A 23,764-nucleotide genomic window follows, 5' to 3' on the forward strand; every position below is an offset into this window, starting at 1 on the left:
TGAGCTTACTATAATTACTCAGTTTATTACTGTGCAATATTCATTGTATAATAATGCGCAGTAGATGACCTACTTAGATGAGCCCTATTATTGTGTAAACTCATACACTACTTCGTAGCAAGCAGAACTTCCAATTAAAAGGGCTACACTTCCAACTGGTATATTGTAATGTAATTTCAGTGCCTGCAATGAATCTAAGGGAATTTGCTTCAACCAAAAATCTGATACAAAGGTATCAGATTCCTATTTGCCAGATGTTCCTATATTCCTATTCTCTGATGTTTTCCAGTCTTCTTTTGAAATGAATGCACGGCTTCACCACTGAAATAACAGCTAGACAAAAAAATATGCTATTGTAATAAAGAGACCATTTCAACAATAGAAGATTTGGTATTTCAGTATTGGCAACGACATACCTTCAGTAAAAAAATAAATCACACATAAAACAACAAAATCTCTTCAATGGGCATATTACTATGAATATTTTTATTCAACTGCACATATCAAGAAATCTAGATTTAAATGGATCTAATTTCCTGGCCAATAAAATTGACACACATGACACGAGTGGCTATATTTGTCTTTGGCATTCCATTACCAGCAAGGGCAAAGAGTGCCCCATTATTGCCCAGCTATCTGGCTGAAAGTACTGACAAACATTGCACAAAGTAGAAGATATAAATAGATACAGCATTAAAATTACTTGAGGATTGATAATAAAGCATCTTAAGAATTGGCAAAAGTAAGGCAGCTCTTATTAAATGTGATTTTGTGTGTTACACAAGACTTAAATTGGACCAGAAATTCTAGATAAAACAATTCCTTACGAACTGATAGTATAAAGAAGGGCATCTGTACAATGAATGCTGTGCTCCTAAAACAGATGGAGCAGCAGATGGATTTACAGATTGGGTTCCCTAGACTCTCTGGGTAAAACAACCTTGCTGCTCAGTAAGATGGTGGTTCAACTCTCAAATAAACCCAGACCCATATACAGCTCACAGGGGCTTTATTTTCTTTTGTTGATAAACAAAAATTTAAGAATTTATACATTTCCAAGTTAAATATTTGTTACACAAAGCACCTAAACAATAAATATCTTAATTAAAATGGCCTTTTCACAATCTTTTTGGAACAGATGGTGAGGAAGTATTATCACCCAATGGAATAAAATGCAAAATGACTACTTGTTCAAAAGCTTTAAAATTAATTACCTTCCTTCATTGATGAGCTCAATAAATGCAAGTCCTGCATTCTTCTGAATAGAATTTTGCCATTCCTAAGAAGATAAAACATAACATGATCAAAAATCAAGGATTTTAAACAGAGTTTCTGAAAGCAACCAGGCCAACGCCTAAGGAGCTTGAATTTAGCTTGAACTTCTTAATTTAATGCTGTTCTTTCCTTTGTAATTCATTCTGATTTTCAAATTAATTTTAGGTAGTCATGTTTTCTATATCTCCCTTCAAGCAATCTTTATTCTCCTTGTCTGGAGTAAATAAACCTTGTTTCATACTGTTGCTTGAGTATATTAGGTGCAACAAAGTATGGTGGTATCAGTTTCTTCATCACTTTACTCCACTGTTACGCTGTTTACATTTGAACGTATAAGCAGGCAATAATTTGTGTACCATCCATTCACCCTTGAGTTCACACTTTGTTTTTTCCATTTTGAGTGAAAACAAAAATAGTAGCTAATAACAAATTGAGATTTTAAAATTCTTTTAATATTAACACAGATTTCCAAGATCAACTTTTGAAACTGATTTAAACCATATAATAGATATTAAATGATAACAGCTTTTACTTCATACACCACTGGATTAAAGAGAAAATGCTCAATCTATCATTAACAGCTTTTTGCCATACACCCCACCACCTCTATCCCACAAATAGGCTTTTGACAGTTGAGATAAAAAACGTCAGCACATCTCTCCAGCAAGTAAAGATAACTTTTTTGGGGATAATTCCTTACAACTTTTCTTTAAGTGTAATAAGCCCTTCCTTTTGATCACTCAGAAGAAATCAAAATATATTTGCTAGCTTACAGTTCAGAAAGAAATTTCCTAGTCTAAGTCTTCAGGCTATAAGCAAAAATGGGTAGAGAGAGTTTCAGTTACAGAACTGTTCTATTTTACACTTCCTTTTTCCAGGCCTAAAAATTCAGGCAGAAATTCCCAATGCTTTTTTCCTGGCTTGAGCAGTAAAACTGCTTTGCACAGGGTTAGCAAATTTTTTTCAAAGAACAGTTGTGAAAACTAGTCACTAACCAGCATGTTTCTTGTTGCTGAGCAGATGGAAATTCGGAGATTTGGCCAAGTCACGTATCTTTGAAAAACGTAACCATATTCTTGTAATCATGACAGGATTTATGACAGGTAAACTCTAAAACACCTAAATAATGAGCATATTCTTAACCTATTACTCATCAGAAATCTTGATTAGGAAAGATGGAGTATCAGCACTCATGCCACTAGCTTGTGGGTTAGGAAATCCTTATATCAGATCCGTCGTTAAGTGCTGCTGATTTTGTTTTTTTCTAAATCCAGTAACTGAGGCAAGCCTAATTGGAAGCAATTAAGTCTCCTTGGTATAGCACAAAGTCATTCTGATTGATAGACAAAGAAGGAAAGGATTCAATTGCCTAAACATAGGTGTGTAGTGCCAATCTAAGCACGTTCAGTTATCCTATCTACCTGTGTCTGGAGGAGATCAAGGGATTCCTGCAAGTCTTTTATCAGATCTTTCTGTCTCACGCAAAAGCCTCAGCCACTTCAAGACATCCAAAATACCTAACTGGATTTTAGGTGACATATCTCAGCCTCAAATGACATCAGATGTGGAAGCAAATGAATCTTTCCCTGTGTCTCCATAGGTGGAAAATCTCACCAATTTAGCCAAATTAGTTCTTCGCGATAAAGGTGTGTGAGACTCCATCTGTTTGTTATCTACCAAAACCTAGTGGAAAAAATAACAGTGCAGAGCCACAAAGAAGCCAGGACTCCTTATTCATGCGTTGCTTCACTAAGAACTCACTATATACCCCAACCCTCCATTGCTGACCCACAAATAAGATAACATTATTAATGCTACAATTTCTCCTCAATTTTAGGCAGATTTTACTGTAACAGATTTATGATCCTGCGATGCTAACTAAACCTATGAAGAGATATCTGATTTTCTTTTTTCCTTGTTTCTTTCTAAAGAGCCAAACACTTCACTTTTTAAAAAAGTGAAATACTTGGAGGGATTGGAAATGCTATCATTAAAGTTGCCTTTGCAATCCAAATTCAGATCACTGCATGCATTTTAAGAACTGGGTTAAGACTTGCAGCTATGTGCTCACAGACCGCGAAGCAATTTGATTATATTGTCTTAGTTTCCACAAAAAGTCTGCATAGCCCTCAAGATGTAAGAAACTCTTCATTAAACTCATTCACTGAAATTAATGCATGCAGGGATGGGTGCCTGGAAAATTTATGCTATAGGCAAGTAGAATCATAGTGTGGACAGTTAGTTATTAGCAGCTAACTGCCTGAATACTGCACTACAATACATTTTGGTATATCATGTATCCTGCATCTTCTGAGCCTTAAAACAAGAGCTGTGAGACTCTGCTGTGCATCAAAATTGCTGATGCCAACTACATGCAGAAGTAACGGAAGCCTTTGCCAAAAGTCTGTACCAGGAAATTTCTTCTACAGCAGTAGATTGTCCTTTCTTCCCTTAGGAAAACGCTCACGTTTCTTAGGGCAGTGGGGAAGAGGAATTCCTCTTGATCACAAGCACAGTATAGAAGACTTAGGCAGAGAGACATGTTTGAAAAATGTCTAACACATACAATGCTGAAGAACAACACTTACCACTTCTTTGTACTAAAATTAGGAGGAGGATATTAAATTTCATTTTTAATTTTATTGTTGTTGAAAGAAAATCCAAAATTGTCTTTCTTCACAATAACTAACCATTATAACTTTAGAGACTGAATTAAATTACTGTCCAGTATGGGTGTGCGCTAAATACTGTTATGCAAATTTCCATAGAAAATATACAAAAAGATTAGAATTCTGACAAAACAAAACAAAACGAAACAAAACAAAATCAGACCTAACTTATCCTCCTCCTCTCTTCTGATATTGTTGCTTGAAAAGCACCACTGCATCCAGAAAGTACCAATACAGATTCCCTGACAGAAAGTTCAGAGTGAATCCAGTTATGAAACTGTCCATGCAGAGGAGGAGAGGAGACGAATAAAACTAGGATGGCAGTAAAAGGCTAAAACTCCTAAATAATGAACCATAACTCAGTACAGATATTACTTCAGACTTAGTTTTGTTTTTTCAATCCATGATTTGTATTTTATTATTGTCTGATATTCTTACAATTTCTGGTTTCTATATGATTGTACTTTTCTAGTTTATTTCTTTAAGATTCTCCAGCCTCTATTACAATAAAATGAAGGCCTGACAATATTTGCAAATTTAATCTTCCTGATTTGTGTAGCATGTTAAACTGAGACCAGAAAAATTGCATAGACAAAAAATAATAGTGAAAGAACAAAAACACCCAGAGAACTAAGCATGGCAAGCTAAGAACCCTTTTTCAATTTATATGGCATTTCTTTCCAAATCAACCTTTGTTTACAATCTGTTTTCAGATCTATATTCATGGTGATGAGCAAGAAAAGCTTTTTTAAAAAATTTTGTGATACTATTTAAAACTAAATAATTAATTTGACAGGAAATATCTTTATACAAGAAAGAATAGTCATCCTTAGGGTTTTCATAATCTATATGAGAGCTCTCACCCTTTTCAATTTCTGTAAGGAAGTCTAAAATTGCTTCAAAATTCACAAGTTTTTCAACAAACTGCAGTTAGCGAGGAGACAGATTCATGGTAACCCTACATCCTACAACTCTCCTTCCACTACAACAGTTACAGTCCTAAGCAATCTTAGGTCCTCTGGAACTTCTCTTCTCCATGTCTTACACTTACCTGAGTATTTTTTCCTTCTTTTTGTCTTATTGAATCCTTATTGAATTTTCTAGCCTTAGATATTAAGAAATCAGTTAATACTTCAGTTCTTCAATTACTGTATTTTAATCATAATTTATTGACAAAGATGTAGTTTTATAATATTGATTCTCTTGTTTCTGGATCCTTGAATATGTTTGGAGAAAATTCTTGTATGCATTCAACCTTTCACTAGCACAAGGCAGAGGAAACTTTACAGAAATGTAAACTCACAACATGCATGTATTTTTCCTTGGGTTTGAATTCCATGTTGTGAAGTTGCTTCCTAAAATTACCAATAATTTGATTTGCTTTGTTTAAGTGGAAAGATTCAGATGAAATGTTATGAGACTGAAGAATTTTTTCTGTATGGCAAAAAAAATCATTAGAAGTAGGCAGGAGCAGAAAATTGAACTGAGTTGAAGATACAGCCTTATAAAATTTTAAGCAGATTGTACAGTTTTAAGGTTAATAGGACTGTTCCTTCCATTTCTAGGAGAACTGAGCTAAGGAAATTGGAGTCTTAAAACCTCCCATTACTGTTTGGAATGAAGAATCAGACCTAAGCATTCCAATTTTATTGCCTTTAGTTCACCTCCCCTTCCCCCCCACCCCTATTCACTCACTTATACTCTACTGATAGATTAGAAATAACATGTATTTTTGGTCTACTCTTTTAAGTAAATTTGAGGTCAATTTTAGGATTCTATGATAGGTCGTCCTTTTTGAGAAATGACTATTTCCATAATAAGGAAGTTGCAGAATGACTGACGACATTGTCCTGGAAGGCAAATCTCCAGTATTGGAATCCACTGGGCTTCTGGCCAGATCACAGAACAGAAAAAGAATGTGAAACTTTCATAACACAATTTATGTGAACATGACTTTAAAAATGCAGCAAAGTTTAGAAAGTTTTAGATTTCACTTTCACACGGCTAAAGCCTTATTTTTTTCTTTGTTATCTTGACTTGGAGTAATGTGTTAATCTTCTTTCTTGGAAACGTACAGACCCATTGCCCTTCAGATCACCTGCAATAATTACTCAATTTTTCTCCAAAATGAAGTTAAATGCGCTCAGAGGAACATTTCATTGGTATTTGAAACAAAAAGAGAAAAAAATACCCAAATTGCAAAAACATTTACATTGTCCACAACACTAGAAAAAAGGGCAAATTTATTTTGGCCATATAATATTAACCTTAACTGTTTTGTAGAAATTCTGGAATATCTCCGTAACTTCTCAAGTTTACTTCATGATAGGAAAAGTAGTTCTTAAGAGATTTTAAAATTATCATTAACAGCTTGTGCTGCTCCATATGGATAATCAAGCTAAAAGCCAGTGCAGTTAAATATTTGACCATTTTGATGTCAGGAGTGCAAAACAAATCTGAAGTTTTCCAAAACACACCAATACAGTGAAGACCCTCTGCTGTTCTGAAAACTATTCTTTACATTGCCTCCATGATATGAAGAATGAAAACCAATGAACTATAGCGTATTAATGAGCTCTTGCATCCTCTCTCTCAGCTCTTTACAAAATACTAGTCGACTCCTGGCTTTCTAAGTGTTTTCCTCTGGGCTATCTAAGATCTTTCTAAATTGTAGGCAACTTAATAGAGAAATCAGAGGAAGACACCTTGACATATTAGGATATGGGGAAGGTAATTCCTACAGTTTTCTGATCTGGCCTGTTTTAGCACATACTTAGAGGAGGTTCAGATCAGCATCTCACTGATTGTAGTAACTGGAAATACTGTTTGACAAGGACTTGCCAGCGAAAGCATCAGATGTTCCATGATAATCCAAGAATAAAAATAAGATATTGGAGAGAGAAGAGAATCTTCTTGTTACTAAAGGCAAAACACAGAAGTACATTTTTGAGTGGACCGGGATCTCGAAAGACATCTTTGAGAATAATCAAGAAAACAAAATTGCCCAACAAGTTGAAAATAATACACTGATGGTTTCCATTTGAAACTAATATTATAAGAAGCAGATGGAGAAGAGATGAAGACTGAGACTGGGCTAGAAGACATTCCACACATGGACGAGAAATTAACGTAAGGAAACTCTCTGACACCCCTTCAGCTTAAGAAGATGATGCAAAATGATCACCCTTTGAAAAACTGCCAGAATTCTAGAAAGCAAGTGAGAAACCTTCAGAAGAAATCACTCAATATCCAGAACTAGAAAATTTAAAGGTAAAGGAGTTTTCTACTTCCCCGGTAGGCCTATTTTCTATTTTTGTTGTATTATTTGGAATTCACTTCTGCTTTTGGTAATTACACTTAGTGGGTATATCAAAATATTTCTGTAGAGGCCATGTTGTGGATTATGAGGAGCCCCAAATAAACACCAGAGCATAAGTAAAGCAGATGTTTATGTTGTGCCATATTTGATAATGGATAAGGACAAAAGAAATGGTTTGTCTCTCTGTCTAGACCATTAGACCTCTATCTAAATACAAATATTAGAGAATATTTGACAATATTAGAGAAAGTGCCAGTTTCACCCAAAAAGACTTGATTTATTGCACTTCAAATCTTAGACTGATAAAAAGCGAAGTCACAAAACCGCAGTTTGGAGTTAGGTGACAAGATTGTTCTCATGTACCTTTCTAGAACTTTGTCCCATGTACAAAAATCTGTGGGTTTTTTGGTTTGTTTGTTTTAACTTATTTTTCCCATCAAATGCCAAAATTCATCTCTTTTTCTTGATATTTCCTTAAAGAAATTAACGACTATCATGTTTCCTTTCAGATAGCATTTATTATATACTTAGAATCAATCCTGCAGACACCTAAGTATATGCTTAAACTTGAATCAAATGATTTTTATTTAATTAATTTGTATTATATGATGAAATGAATCATACGCTCAAATATTTAAAGGACTGAAGTCTTAGGGTGAATAGGTATGTGTATTTCTGGCTGTGGCTGTGCCAGTTGACAAGGCAATCCTCTATGAATGATTGCTACCTCCTCTGAACTAGTAGCTCAGTCAGGTAAATCTTATTTCAACCATGCATATTAACTCCGTTAATTTCAGCTGAAATATGTTAGGGAGAATCTCAGGAGATACCCTGATGACAGAACAGGGGGCAGTAATTTCCAAACAAGAAGGAATGACAAGCAACTAAGGTAGTGATCTTTTCAGCTGGCACTGATGGAGCCAGAAAAGGGCATGTTTCCTACATCCTTCCTTCTTGTAATCTTATTAGAGCTTGGGTATGATGGAAGTTGAAATATTTAAATTTAACTTGATTTTTAAACAATAGATTTACTTCATCCACAGCAAACAGTTAGGTGGATATTAGTTTATGTTTATCCATCTTAAACCTCCTTGCAATTAAGTCAAGCTAAATGACAATAAGACTCAAATAATCGTGTTCCTCTCGGGCACGGTTCCACACATCTGCTGAGTTAAAAAAAAGCCTAGGAGTGCAGTTTCATGATCAGTTTAACCTGATCCAAGATTCTGATATTGCAAGAGGGGTGGTCCTTCTCTTCCAGAGCCCCGGCTATCCTACCTGCCACTCGCTATGAGCTATTGCTTTCACAGCTACTCTAGAAGTATAATCAGTTGAAAATTAATATTTTTATGGGATTACTTTTCATTTGCATCTGTAAACTGATGTGACTATTTCCACCATTACATATACTGGTGAAAGGGAGTGAAGAGGAATAGGCAGCTAAGCACAGAGAGGGAATGCTAACTCTGCTTAGTGTCAATCTGATCAGAGATAAGCGAAACTGAAGTCAAAAATATTAGAGGCATTAGAGGCAAAGATCTGAATTTACAGTTTGCTGCCACGAAAATGTGAACTGCTCTTTCTGGCTTTTCTCTGCAATCCTGAACCTTCCCTTAGAATAGCTCTGGTGGTTTTTGGACTTGGGCCTCTGCTAGCTTAACCCATTAAACCAGGGAAAAAAAAGTCTGTTTAGTTTTCAGTTGTGTTTGTGAGTTAAAGAGGCTTATGAGGGGTCAGCTGAATGCCAGCACTGGTACAGAAGTGCCTCTTTGTGAAGTCATGCTGGAAAAACGGATCACTGCAACAATCATAGTGTAGGCATATATGTGTGGGTGTAGTATAGAAAGAAGGCTTACCTGTCTTAAGATGGTGCCTGATAAGACACCTGTTAGGATGGTGCTTGATAAGAAGGCACTGTACAGCAGAGCTGGAGAACTCCTACCAAAACTTTTCTAGAGACCCTTGAATATAATTCGTTTAGAACAAAAAGCATGCACTGCGTTTCTATTATATGAACGTCATGTTTCAGAGCTTCTGCTGGTCAGCATTAGGAACCAGGAAGGGATTTCTATTTTTGCCTGATTTCTGTGTTGGGCAGCTGCCAGCCTTTGAAGCCCAAGAGATACACCATACCTTGATGTGGGGGATGCCCATTTAGGCATACTAGTGCATTTAGTATTGAAATCTTCCCAGTGCTTGGTTGGTGGGTCTTGTGTATGTTCTCAGAGCTAGTGATCACCAGATTTGCTCAGTGAGAATTTCCTTTCAACTCTGACTGTCACGGGACACCAGATTTTCGTTTTCCTTGGAGTGGGATTAATTTCTTGATACTGTTTCAAATTTTTTCTTGTCATATTCACTAAGGACAAATGGCAATGCACTCATTTCCCATCCTCCTCTTCCTGTCATTTTGGCACTTTACAATTGCGACAGAAAATATTATAGAACTACTAAGTTTTACATGTGTCAAACTCCTGGAGAGTCCTATTGACTGTGCTGCATGGGAGTAGATCTTTTACAGATCCTTTTTGACTAAGTATGTACTGCACGGCTGTTTGTGATATGCAGGGAGAGACTGGATTCAAACCAAGCACTTTCTAACTTTCCAGGTTAACAGAAAAGACAATTTGAATGGACATGACTCATCTGTGAACCTAACACCGTTAACCAAAGTTTGAAAGGCTTTAGCTAAAGTCCACTTTATCCATTAATTACATATTAGTTATGCAAGTTATGTAAAGTTATGGATATAGTCTTAGTATAGTTTGTTCTCTAAGACACTTCCTGTTCTATAGCTTTTCATAAAAATAAACTATCTACAGAAGCTACCTATAGCTTAATTATAAGAAGGATCATTTGAGCATTAACATTTATTTGAGAATCTCCTTAACAGGTTTTAATTGCCAGTCTTAAGTAAAATATGTTCTTGGTTACATGTGATATTCCTTTTCCTCACTTCTAAAACAGTCTTTTTGTAAAAGCTTATTTATAATGGATAGCATCTAAAAGAAATACTTTTCCTCAACACACTGATTCAGGAGCAGACTATTTTCATTCTAGTTTCGATATTTCCTTTGGAGATTCCTGAATTATGATCTTGATCAAACTTCTTGATCAAACGTGGAGGGAGGTGAAATTAATGGAATAAATGATGTGTTGAAAACTACTAAATTCTGAAATTTGTCAGATATTCCCCATGTATTCTAGAATTGCAAGTAATAGAGCATTTCTTTCTAAAGTAATCATTTATTCATTATAATAGTTGCATTTTTGAACAGGTGTAGTAGTAAGGTGTTTAAGAAAATAAATTCCCTCTGCCAATAGATAAGATATAGACGAATACAAGTCGTATATGACAAGACTCCTTTGGGATAACATCACTCAGTTTCTGCAGAAGTTGCATCTCCAAAGGGAAAAACTTGTAGAAGATCTGGAATTAATCATAAATTATTGCAGTGTTTGGGGAAAAAATTAATAACAACTTTATTGAAAACGAAATCTGCTTTTGACAAGGAACCACCCTGCAAAAATTAATGTACTTTTTTAATTCTATGGTTTATTTAAAAAACCTGCCACGCAAAACAGCAACACAGCTGTGACATGCACAACTAGATGAAGGAACACAGACTAGCTAGTCAAGCACAGATCTTGTCAAACATAATACATCTTCATCCATTTTATGTTAAAAAGTACTAATTTCAAATGAAAATGTCTGGCTTATGGAAGGTGAAAATCATTACATGTTTATTATAAATTTCCCAGAAAAAAACATTCCAAGTTCAGGAATGTATGCTTTTAGTTTATATAGGAAATACAAAAAACAAAATGAAGCTCTCAAATTAATCTCATTTTTAGTCTAATGAAATGGGTGATCCTAGGAGAAACAAAAAAATGTTTCGAGGGGAAGCACGTTATAATATGAGAGATGTTCTGAAAATACAAAGAGTAGAACTTTTTCTTCTTCTTCAAGCTCACAAATGATGCACTATCCCTACAGGAGTTCCTTTAAAACTTAAAATGTATTTTTCACAGAAACTTCAAATTCCTTTGGGGGGAAAGACTTGATTGCATATCCCTCAGAGTCTAAAAGGCTGCCCATATGAACTGAATTATCCATGACATGTACCTTCAGACATTTGTAATGTGATATTTCATGTAAATTTAGACCATACCTTGGACGTGAGCCGCTGGCAATGTTGAGTTTATTCAGGAGCTCAGATAAGAAAAAAAATTCTGACATCCTTGCTAATCTGTAGTCGTTAACATGGAATTTCCAACATAAAGAGCATAAAAGCATCTAATTTGCTGTAGCAAATGAAAGGAAAACAAACTTTGCATTTCCCTTTCCTTTTCAATGTCTAAAGTTACTCGGTTCTGCGTACACAAAATTGTACTTTTCAAAGGTTTTTAATACCGTCATCCATCTTTTGAATGACACACATTTCAAACTTCTCCACATAATCTGCAAAAAGTCATTCAATTTGAATATGAAAGATTTACCCATGTAAGGAAGAAAAGCCCTAGTTACACTAGGTTTACTAAAAAAGCACAGTATACATAGTCTTTCCATTCTGCAGTACTCGTCTCATCTTATGGAGAAGATCAGGTAAGTCCTGTCCGTTTTTTTATAGCAATGAGTTAATCTCATTTCCTGAGGACACTAACTCCTAATCTCCTAATTCCCAGTTCTGTTAGTTATACACTGGATTATGTTTTTTGTCTATCTGCTATTCTTTTCTGTTGTAGCTATGTTATACATCATGTTCTAGTAGTACTTCTGTGGCATTTATCTAGTGTTTTCTTTTGGCAATTAGTTTTAAAAACTGAAATAGACAGTTTATCTAAATTTTTCATGCAGATGAGTGGAACTGCAGGCCTGATTGTTTGGTACACCTATAGGATGAAATACAATATCCTGTGCAGATACAATTTACAAAAGCGACTTGTTTACAGCTGGTAAAGATGAGGGGAGGAAAAGGCAATTTGCACTGCTACAGCCCCCTATTGACCATTTCCTCTAGAAACACTTAGTATCATTCCACGAACAATGTTACAGCATTAGCTTCTTAATTACTTGGTAATAAAAAGGCAGCAGGATACAAATTTTTCCTTATTTAGAAGATAAGGAAACAACTCTAAAATATCAGATGGCGTATAAAAATTCAAAATTGCTGTTTTTCCAAGTAATTGGGTAGAGGGAAAAGAGCTCTCTCCCACACACACATTAGAGAATCTGAATAAATGTTCAAAATTTCAAAATGATTAGGCTCTTTCTTTACATTATTTTAGTTATAAAATGAAGCATATTTTAAAAATAGTCAGCTGACTATTTTGAAACAATAAATAACTTGCATAAGAGTCATAAAAATACAAATTGATTTAGCTACATTTGTTATATAGCTTTACTGGGATGTCTAAAGAAAAAACATTGCAGAAGGAGCTTAAATTTCTCTCTCTTCCTTTCAATCAATATTTGAGGCAAAGTTTCATCTCTAGGGCCCTTAATGGCAGGAATTCCTGGAGCCAGCAAATGAGTAATGTTAAACCTATGATTAGATGATGAGGCCATCAAAGACACTAGACCCTAATGCTACATTCCACTTTATTCCTGAGAACTGCAGTAAAACCAAAGGCTAAGGACGAAAGGATTGTAAGTTATTCCTTCCCTAAAGTAAAGGTTTCAAAAGCTCCTATAAAAAAAACCCAAAAGTTTCATGACATGAACATAAGGCTCAAAAGCCTTCTTTTGGATTTTTTCTGGAACCCAGGACTTAACCGTTAGGTAACAAATTTTTCAAGTGCCCTGCAGGAGAAGGTTTGAAGTTCAAACCCCACTGAGGATTCCTGCCAGGGATGTATTTTTCTTTTTCTTTTCCCTAACCAATATCCATCTTGGCTAAAGAGAAAAAAAAAAGGAAGGAAAAAAAGGAAAACAACATCTAATGATTTCCTTATGGCACAAGCTTGAAGAAATGCAACCTACGGACTGCCAAACAGCAGGTAAGTTGGAACCCCCTCCCCCAAATTCAGTTGAAAATGTTAATTATTTATTTTCAGATAATTCCTGAAAAGTAGATCTTCATTTTAATTACCTCTAGAAACTCATTGGGTTTGAATATACAGTATATATATTGAGTTTTGGTGTATATTTTCAATGTTCAGTGAATGGTCACAGAAAACTACAAAGAAGTATTTTTTCTTGGTAGTAACGTAACAAGGAATCCTGGGCATTTTATATACTAACTTGGTATGAGTTTAAGTGCTACTTTAAATCTGTGGGGAACCTGGTAAGTAATATACTGTTAAGTCTTTAGAGAAGTGTAAAAATTTGTGAAGTTATCTGAAACTGTTAGGCAATTATTTGCCTTATACAAAATGAGCAAAATTCTAAAATGTCTGTTGATAACTTATTACTGGCAGTTTAAGGTAAAAGGCTATAAATATATGAAATTAGATAATAACATTTGTGTAAAAAGAAATTAAATTAAAATTAGGATGTAAACAATCAAAACACTGTAAGATGTTTTAGTTTTGATTATTTTAATTGTGATATAAATACAAAATCTTAATTGTTTCAGTTTTTTCACAAAATAACTACTGCTATGCTAAAAAAATACAACTACAGCATTTTTAAAGTAGAAATGCTCTCTATCTGCTGGTTCTGGAGGGCTATTAAAACCATGTTCCTATATTCCTATATAAAATATGCAATAATCTGTGCTATGTATGCCACAAGTAATAAAATCACCACAAAGTAAGGTTTTTAAAAGTTCCTAATTCAAAGACCAATTTTAACATAAAATTATGAAAACGATATCCTATTCATGTCTTCTGAATAAGAACTGGCTTGAGAAAGAGTTCATACACAGAAAAACCCAATAACGTACATTTTTCAATATTTCAAAAAATAAATGCATATATCTTTTGTATATCCTATGGATATAGAGATACTATGCAGTACATGAAAAAAATACACCTTATGACATGAATTTGTATTTTCCTATACTGAAATGGAAGAATGAAACAAGCAATACCCAATTCTTGGGTTGACAGTAACCTATTACTAGGTAAAGAAGCTAATACAGTTAAAACCAGAGAATGGCTTACCTGTGAACAAAGCAGCATAACAAGTTCAACCACTGAAGTACTCGACTTCATACAAACCAGACCTGCAATAAATAGTCAAAAGTGAATTTAACAGGTTGCCAATATTTAGTTATTATACCTCCATGGTTTTAGAAATTCCGAAAAATCTCTGTAATGTATACTTTCCATCACTCAAACTCACTGAAATAAGTTTCAAGCACAAATATCCTGAGAACTTCAGATTCAAACACACCTAAATCTTTCAGGACGCATCAAAGAATCACCTGGAATAATCTGCACCAGATTCAGGCCAGAATGTTTTTAAAGTAAGTCTTTTTGGGATTTAGCTCTGTTCACTTTTTAGCCCTCCCCCTCAAATAAAATGTTGTCCAAAGCAATTTCATAAATGCTAAATATAAAGAACACTCTTTGAAAATGAAATGCTGTAAATTCTTTAGAATAACCTGATCAGATATTAACAGGTAGAGAATGAGGCCTTTGTTTAGAAATTATTTACATTTTCTTCTGGTAGCTGATTCTCTTGTAATCGAAAGTTTGACTATTAATGAAAGATGCATTCATATGAAAACTTTTTTATTAAATTTGTAATTCATAATTTGCAGTTTGTTTCTTAAGACAAACCTTGAATTAAACAATGTAATTGTTGCTCAGTTTTGTACTTAATTCGAATAATCAGAATAACATTACCACTACTGTTAATGCTTGTTTACAGCTTTGGAAATGCATATTTACTTCCTGAGAAAGGGATATCATATCCATGCATATAAAAGAGGCATTCTAAAGAGACAAGCAGGAAATTACTTTTCTATCATTAAATTTAAATATGGTAGGTTCTGTTTCCAAAAAACATGTAGGCAACACATTGATATGATGGTTTAGGGCATGGAAACATTTTGCTTGTGTTATAAAAATGATAAATACACAAATATAAAGCTTACAACTAAGGACTAAGCAGGAAGCCGAAAAGCAAACTGATGTGCTTTAAGTAGGTTTCAACAAACAGTGATTAGAGACAAAAGCACTCCTACACAACAGCATGTGTATTTATTGCGGGTAGTGGATAAATACCCTTTTGTGCCCATTTTGCTAACAACCCCATCCTTATTGTACAGTAACACAGAACAAGCTGTAAGAAGCCACTAGGATTCCATTCTATCAGATATATGAGTAGACAGTTAACTAATGAAATAAGAGGCAGATGTGAAAAGCTCATTTAGGGAGACAATTGCTGTAATTGATCAGCTATTCTCATGCTCAAGTGCTAGAGGATCAAAAAGATTAATGGGATACTTATCAACCTGCAGGCTACCTCAACTGTTCGCAAAGCTCACAAAGAAAACCTAAACAGAAGACCAAACTCTACAGCTAAGCCAATGCAGATAGCATGAATATATGAAATATTTTACCACAGAATGTTCTCTGTGCTACTACGAAACCTCACATTCTGTAAAACTACAACTGAAAAAAAAACTTTTCTGTTAAACACTCACTTTTTTCAAAATGAGATTGTAGGTTTTTTACAACGTGATTTAGGCAAAATAAAGTTCTTCTTAGAAACATATTCCCAAGCTACGGTCTTCTAAATTTGCAAATATCTTCACCTTCTAATTATATATCAAAAGAACAAACGTGTCCAGAGTAAGCATTATACACAGTCGTGAAAAATAAAGACAAACCAATTAAACTACATAAAAAGGCTTATGCATGAGCAGCAATTTCTCTGCATTTTTAACACGTTTGCAAAAATAATAGAAAACGTAATGTATATTTTCTGGCTTTATTCATTGCATTGAAAGTTCTTAACATTCAAAGACACTTGGTAGCAATAATTGCATATGCATAGTTTCAGATAATGGGGAAAAAGGTTTGGAGCATGGAGCAAAATGAACACATCTGAAATGTCACAAAGACAGGATAAGTACTCACTATTATCATCTAGATAACAATGATGATCTGGTCTTATTGATAGAAATGCTGTACACATAATAAAACAGCACTCTCTGTTTGAAGGAACTTATCATTACCTTGGTGTAAAATTTTCTGTTTATGATAAGATGGTTTATATACTATATCAAACTTTTTAAAAAGAAAGAAAGCCAATGTCACCCCAGTCTTCAAAAAGGGTAAGAAGGAGGAGCCAGGGAACTACAGGCCTGTCAGCCTCACCTCCAGCCCTGGAAAGGTGATGCAACAGCTCATCCTGGAGGCCATCATTAAGCATGTGGAGGACAAGAAGGTGATCACGAGTAGTCAGCATGGATTCACCAAAGGGAAATCCTGCTTGACCAACCTGATAGCCTTCTATGACGGAATGACTGGCTGGGTAGATGAGGGGAGAGCAGTGGATGTTGTCTCCCTGGACTTCCGCAAGGCTTTTGACACTGTCTCCCATCACATCCTCCTAGGTAAGCTCAGGAAGTGTGGGCTAGATGAGTGGACGGTGAGGTGGATTGAGAACTGGCTGGATGGCAGAGCTCCGAGGGTTGTGCTCAGTGTCACCAGAGTCAAGTTGGAGGCCTGTAGCTAGTGGTGTCCCACAGGGGTCAGTCCTGGGTCCAGTCTTGTTCAACGTATTCATCAATGACCCGGAGGAAGGGACAGAGTGCACCCTCAGCAAGTTTGCTGATGATACAAAAGTGGGGAGGAGTGGCTGACCCACCAGAAGACTGTGCTGCCATTCAGAGGGACCTGGACAGGCTGGAGAGCTGGGCGGAGAGGAACCTCATGAAGTTCAACAAAGGCAAGTGCAAGGTCCTGCACCTAGGCAGGAATAATCCCATGCACCAGTACAGGCTGGGGGCTGACCTGCTGGAAAGCAGCTCTGCCGAGAAGGACCTGGGAGTGCTGGTGGACAACAAGTTAACATGAGCCAGCAGTGTGCCCTTGTGGCCAGGAGGGCCAATGGTATGCTGGGGTGCATGAGGCAGAGTGTTGCCAGCAGGTGGAGGGAGGTGACCCTGTCCCTCTACTCAGCCCTGGGGAGGCCTCACCTGGAGTCCTCTGTCCAGTTCTGGGCTCCCCAGTCCAAGAGAGACATGGCACTCCTGGAAAGAGTGCAGCGGAGGGCTACCAAGATGATTAGAGGGCTGGAGCACCTCTCCTCTGGAGAAAGACTGTGAGAGCTGGAGAAGAGAAGGCTGAGAGAGGATCTCATCAATGTGTACAAGTATCTGAAGTGAGGGTGTCAAGAGGATGGGGCCAATCTCTTTTCAGTGGTGCCCAGCAACAGGACAAGAGGCAATGGGCAGAAACTGAACCACAGGAAGTTCCATCTGAACATGAGAAAAAACTTCTTTTCAGTGAGAGTAACAGAGCACTGGAAGAGGCTGCCCAGGGAGGTAGTGGAGTCTCCTTTCCTGGAGATATTCAGAACCCGTCTGGACGTGATCCTGGGAAATATGCTCTAGAGGTCCCTGCTTGAGCAGGGAGGTTGGACTAGATGATCTCCAGAGGTCCCTTCCAACCTAAACCATTCTGAGATTCTGTGAAAAAGCCTGCTTATATTACAAGTTGAATAGAATGATCCTTTGACCTAAAATTGATGGCTTTTCTCTGTTTGTCTCTACATCACTTGATAACTTTTTGTAGATCCCACCTAATCAACAGCAAGCTCGGATGGCACATCCTCGCATGAAAAAGGGAGAACCAAACTGATTTGGATGAAATTCAGAAAAAGAAAGAGAAGGATACAGAACTGACATCTGGTTAGCACACCAGCACACCCATTAGTTGTAACCAGCTTTTTAATTGCCTGCTGATCAAATAATCCATTGATGGTAGCCATTAACACCTCTCATCACCAATTGCTTTTGAAATTTGACATTTAAGAGGCTGATCTTCAGGTCAAAAAGAAACAAATAACCAAAAAATGTAGCAATTTTCACATGTGAAAACAGAGAGGGAGCTAGGAAGGCCTCATAAAAGTAGCTCATGGAGACAAAGATGGATGCAAGGAATTCCTACCCTTTGCAGAGAGCACAGATAAAGTGTGCAGGTCTGTAGTTATAAATAGGCAAAGATAGGAGCAGTCATAACAGAAAATGAGGAAACAATTACTTGATGGGTAGGCAGATGCAAACAGAAACATCATCGTGTATAGTGTGTTCTGTTCACCACTTTTCTTTAAGTATTCATATCATACGTTTCCGCATTCTGTTTTACTTTAAGTAGAAGGAAATATTCATAGCAGCACCACCACTTCATGTCATGAGCTTCTTGCTTATCAGCCTCCTACTTGCACTTCAGGGACTCCATCCACTCAAATCATACGAGGGACTGTGTGTGCCCTCCATCCGATGCTCCGTTTCCTCCTTCCTAGCCACCAAGAGTTCTGTTTTTAAGTCCCTTGCGTTTCTTCCCATCTTCCCGTCTATTCATAATTAAGCAGGCAAAGATTTAAAATAAAGAGAAGAAATATTTTTTTCTGATACACAATATACAACTAATCTTCAGAGCTTTCTGTCACAGGATATAGTGCAGTCTAAACAGATAAAAACAGGCCAAAGCTCATGGAGGACAGATCCGTTTGTGCCTATTAGGAAAAACTGTCAGGATACAATCTCTGGCTTATGAAGATCCCACATAATCAAAAGCTGTAGAAATAAGTTAAAGAAGAATCATCATACCTATCCTGTTGGAGTTACATTTATAGGTCAGACATAAGACCATTCTAATAATCTTTTGCTTTTAAATTTGCTTGATCATCTATTTTAAGAAGTTCAACCTGTGTTAAGTGCTCAAGTGCTTTAGGATTGGCACAGACACTGAAACAATTTCCTTCTTTGGACAGTATGTATTCTAGCAGACAAAAAGATGTATTCTAGCAGACAAAAAGAGGAGGAAGAAAATATTTTATTCCCATTTTACAGATAAAAGAAAGGAAAAATTGGTTGAGGTGTTTTTACAAAATCAGAAATAGAATTTGTAGCCTAAATTGGAATAAAATCAATTTCTTAAGCCCCAAGTGCACTGATACTGCATTTATTCTTCCTCTTTGTATTTTCACACTATTTCATAGATATTTTTAGTGTGCAAAATTTTATCAATTCTAATATAATAAGAAAGAACAATGATAACAAGCTTTGAAAAATAATAGCTTCTCTAATTAAGGCTAGCACACAAATCTATTTTGAGTTCTCTTTTCCCCAACTTAATCCCAGTGATAAAAGTATTTGCAATTCAAACTAAAATTGTTGCCTGCATTCTTCAGCTGCAGATAACTTCTTCCTCTACCATCTGAATCAAATGCCATTAAGGAAGCTAATGTAATTACTAAAATACAAGTGGATATTTCCTGCATACAGCAAGGTTAAAAAGGTCACTGTTTAACTGAATAGAGTACGTGCTCTTTATATTTGCTGGTCTTAGTACTTTTCTTCATGGTCTATTCTCAGTCCATTAAATATAGCCATCAAAATGCAGCAATTTGATGGCAACAATGACCACATATATGGATGCAAAAACCGGGAGCATCAAGTGCGTGACCTTAGCTAATCTGGAATAAATGATGTATGCCTGGCAATTATCTTTAAATGCTCTGGTTTACATGACTTCTTTTTCAGTGTTCTGTTGCCTCAAAGATATGCTAATTATTTCTTTTCTCTATGACTTATTAATGTCTAAAAAAAGATTAATTTCAAATTTACTATTTTAGTCATGCCTGTGGCATTAATGAAATCATGGGTTCAAAACCTCAAAGTCATCATGCTGAACTCGTCAGTCAATATGAATTTCTATTTTGAAGAAATACAACGTAAGCTGATAAAATCAATTTAAAAAAAGCCTTATGAAATAAGATCATGGTTTTGAACTTCTTTTTATTATTATTAATACAATGTGTGTATGAGTCTAACTGAATACCACTACAGCTTCATCTGGTCTTTATCAAGGTTTGCCTGCATTTTCTTTCAATGATTTTACTTTGTGTTAACTTAAACCCTTGTTGGAACTGGAATCAATTGTAATATTAGCAAAAACAAACACAACATGTTTTATATCTTCTGTTGAACTTAGAAAAAAAGGTGCAAGTAACTATACTTTACAGCCTGCAAAAATTTTTCACTCAGTTATAGCTTCTGCTTAACTGGAAGATTCAGGTATGGCTAAAGAAAAAGCTTGAGAAAGTTTACTCAGTTTAACCTGGTTCACAAAGAAAACTTGGCCTTTACTACTCCCCTGCGACTTGTCATAAAGCCTACAGCAGCTCTGTATGGAAAAAAGGCTTGTAACAAAATAAGGACATGCTGCTATATCTATTATTTTATTAATATATGATACTGCATGAACTACATTTAGAAATGACCATAAGGTCCTAAAACTAACGAAAAAGATTAGAAAATGCTAATATTTTCTTTTTTACTTATATACTCCTTTTTACTTTCACAAAGTGGTCTATTTTCTATTTCCTACTGATATAGACTTCCATGTTCTTTAAACAAACTTGCACTGTTTTAAGTTGTTCATTGTAATCACTGGTAACTAGTACCAAAGTATCTTTACATAATCCTTTATTTCTCATGTGCCGAGAGACAGAATAGGAATTTGCCACAGGTAACTACCACTCACCATGCGTATGTCAAGCTTTGCCATTATATCTATTCAGTGTTTGTTAGCAGTCGTACAACAAAGTTTCAATGTCACTTCATTCTGGTGACAAAATAAAAGCATGTTTTGGGCTTAACAGCATTAGAGCTACAAAAATGATTGTGATATTTTGTTTTTTCCTTCAGGTAGCATTTTTCCCTTCAAGTTTTTAAGTTCTTGCAAAATGTCTTTCTTCTGCCATCAAAATCTTATAGCAAGTAAGAATTCAAACCTGGATTCAAATTTATGGTTTTAATCAACTATAGATGCTGGTGAGACCACTACAGATCTGAAAAGAGATACTATGGAGGGAAAATATAAAAATAGGTAGAAAGTTTGGTAGTAAGTGCTACGTACATAAAATTATTAACTGAAATGATAAAGGTTCTTATCCCAAGTAAAGAGATTATTAGAAAACAGGGGTGATGACTCTTTCCTAGAAGAATAAAGATATATCAAAACTGCATGAAAACGAGAGCGATATGCAGTTTTCCAGAAGGAAAAGATAGAATTTAGCAGCTAGAAATATGGAATAAGGAATTGACACAATTTTTTCATTTTCAAATGACCTACAACATAAAGAACGGCACACTGCTGAAACCCTAAATTTGATAGACTATTCTTCTCAAGGAAGGAGATATCACAAACTGGGAATGAAGGAACATGGTATTATTCCTCCAAAAGCAAGATGCGTATTAAGCAGAATATAATGTATTGCAAGATTACACTCAAAAATTGGGTTTAGAAGCAAACTTATATCACATATTTCATAGACATTTAAATTACATTAATGATCTTAATTTATGAAAAGCAAAGGTTGGTAAATACTCAGGAATTGCAGAAAGTCTGCAGATGGAAATCACAGCCATGATGCAAAATACTTACAACTTCACTTATACCAGAGGAAAGGAGATGCTATTCCAGAGAATATACACTTACTAGAATAACAGTCAGGGTTCTGGATTTAACAACTCTCTTTAAGAGCCTGGCTTGTTACATAATATAACTAATTCTAGGGACCATAAAGGATGGCTGTATTAGTACTTCAGTTCATCATTTACACGGGTAGATCTCCTTTATGGAGCAAGAGAGTGACAGAAAAACATGATCTAGATGAATGTGAATTTGATTCAGTGCTTTTGCAGTTGGTCAAGACTTTTATACTCCTGATTTTGTTTTTTTTTTTTTTTTGTTATGGTGCCAGACACTGCATAACACACGTAGTATTGTTTGTATCAGCTTTCTCATATCCAGAAAAGGTATTGATTCAGGGTTTCAAATAAACTGCCTTTAAAATATTTTCAGAAATCTCAGAACTCGCACTTTAAGACGAACACCGCAAATGAACATCTATAGGTCAATATAAACAATAGATTTTAATCTTTTCAAACCCATACCCAATTGTTGGATCATTTTTGTCGAAGTTGTAAAATAAAAGAGCTCCTAATATTAGGATCCTATAAAAAGCATCATAATGATATGTAACGATTTCATAAACTATTTTCTCCAAGAAGTAAAACAACCTATATCTTTTCATCATTCTTGTTACTAAAAGGAATCTAAGTGAGGACTATAAAATCTCCTGATTGATTGATAGAATTATACAGTGGCAAAAACTCTTGAGAGTTTTCCACAGAAATGGGATTTATTACTATGTACATAATTTACTTTTTAAAATTATGGACTTTTCTACTGTGATCCCATGGGCTGTAATATTGACAAAACTGATGTTTATGCCACATTACTCGAAAGAGTCTAGCCTTATATCAACATATGGAATTTTTGTCAATTTTCCATTAGTGTTAATGGAATGTACAAACAAATTCTCATTCACCAAATGAGAAAGAGAGCACTTAATCTACAAAATAAAATCCACCACCATTGTTCCATTTGTTGTGTCACTCAGATCTTCCAAACTGATCTTGCATTTCGTTTAGTGCCTTTGATTATTTTTCACTCAGCCAACAATCTTTTCTGATTTATGCAATATCTGCTGTTGCTCTTCTCTGCCTGCCTCCACCTTGAAAGTGTCTATAAAATTGAACTATTATTTTTCTGTTCAAGTCTACTTCCGTTTCAGGTAGACTTGAGTAGCTTGTAAACCTTTTTGTGGAGTGGAAGCTTGGAAGAAACTAAAAAATAAACTGCATTGAGTGAGAACTTCTGAAAAATCCAACCTTCTTACTTATCTAAGAGGAATCTGAGTGGGAGCCACTCCAACTTGTTTTCAAACACCCAGCAGTCCCCTATGCAATGAAAACAAGATCCTGAAGGTCTCCTGATTTCCCCCTCTATTCTTATGATATCACTCAGTGCGCGTAAGCTTGTGGCTAAAATTCTACCACAACTGGACATTCTATTCTATTCCAAGGGATAAAGTGAGAAAAAAATGAATGGAAAAAGCGATTTAAAAATTAATTTAAAATGTAAAAAAGTTAAAAGATTTTTCAAGTTCTGTCATGCAACACTCTCTCAAGATACCATTCCTTTCCTGATCAGTTGCCATTTCGTGACCAAATGTGAACAAAAATTACTAAAATAAAACCAACCGATACCAAAGAAGTTGCTATGTATTGAACACTTCTGGAGAAAAACCGCTATTCTGAAATTTTGTGTTCTATAAATGTCTCACAGTTTTCATATTTAAATGAAGAAATGTCTCCTCAAGTCTGCATTACAGGAAAGAAGACTTTTCAGAAGAATTACTTTAACAGTGAATTATTTTCAAAGTGTACAAGCAGAAATCAGAACACTAACTCCACACACCAATGCTAGAATTCTTTTACACCTTCTACCTTTACTAGACTTACGA

The 23,764-nt window shown here is 35.5% G+C and overlaps 1 protein-coding gene across 13 annotated transcripts in view; it reads right to left on the bottom strand.

Moving 5' to 3' along the window:
* The window catches only part of NBEA (neurobeachin), a 530,623-nt gene that overhangs the window by 250,134 nt on the left and 256,725 nt on the right, over positions 1 to 23,764 (bottom strand). For all 13 annotated transcript variants that reach the window (XM_068930067.1, XM_068930069.1, XM_068930074.1 and 10 more), the window contains 2 exons: positions 14,371 to 14,432; positions 1,215 to 1,279 (listed from right to left, as the gene is read on the bottom strand). In XM_068930067.1, coding sequence (XP_068786168.1) covers positions 1,215 to 1,279; positions 14,371 to 14,432 — 127 coding nt within the window. The remainder of the gene's footprint in view (positions 1 to 1,214; positions 1,280 to 14,370; positions 14,433 to 23,764) is intronic.

Source organism: Struthio camelus, chromosome 1 (genome assembly GCF_040807025.1).
Source record: "Struthio camelus isolate bStrCam1 chromosome 1, bStrCam1.hap1, whole genome shotgun sequence".
Classification (NCBI taxonomy): domain Eukaryota; kingdom Metazoa; phylum Chordata; class Aves; order Struthioniformes; family Struthionidae; genus Struthio; species Struthio camelus.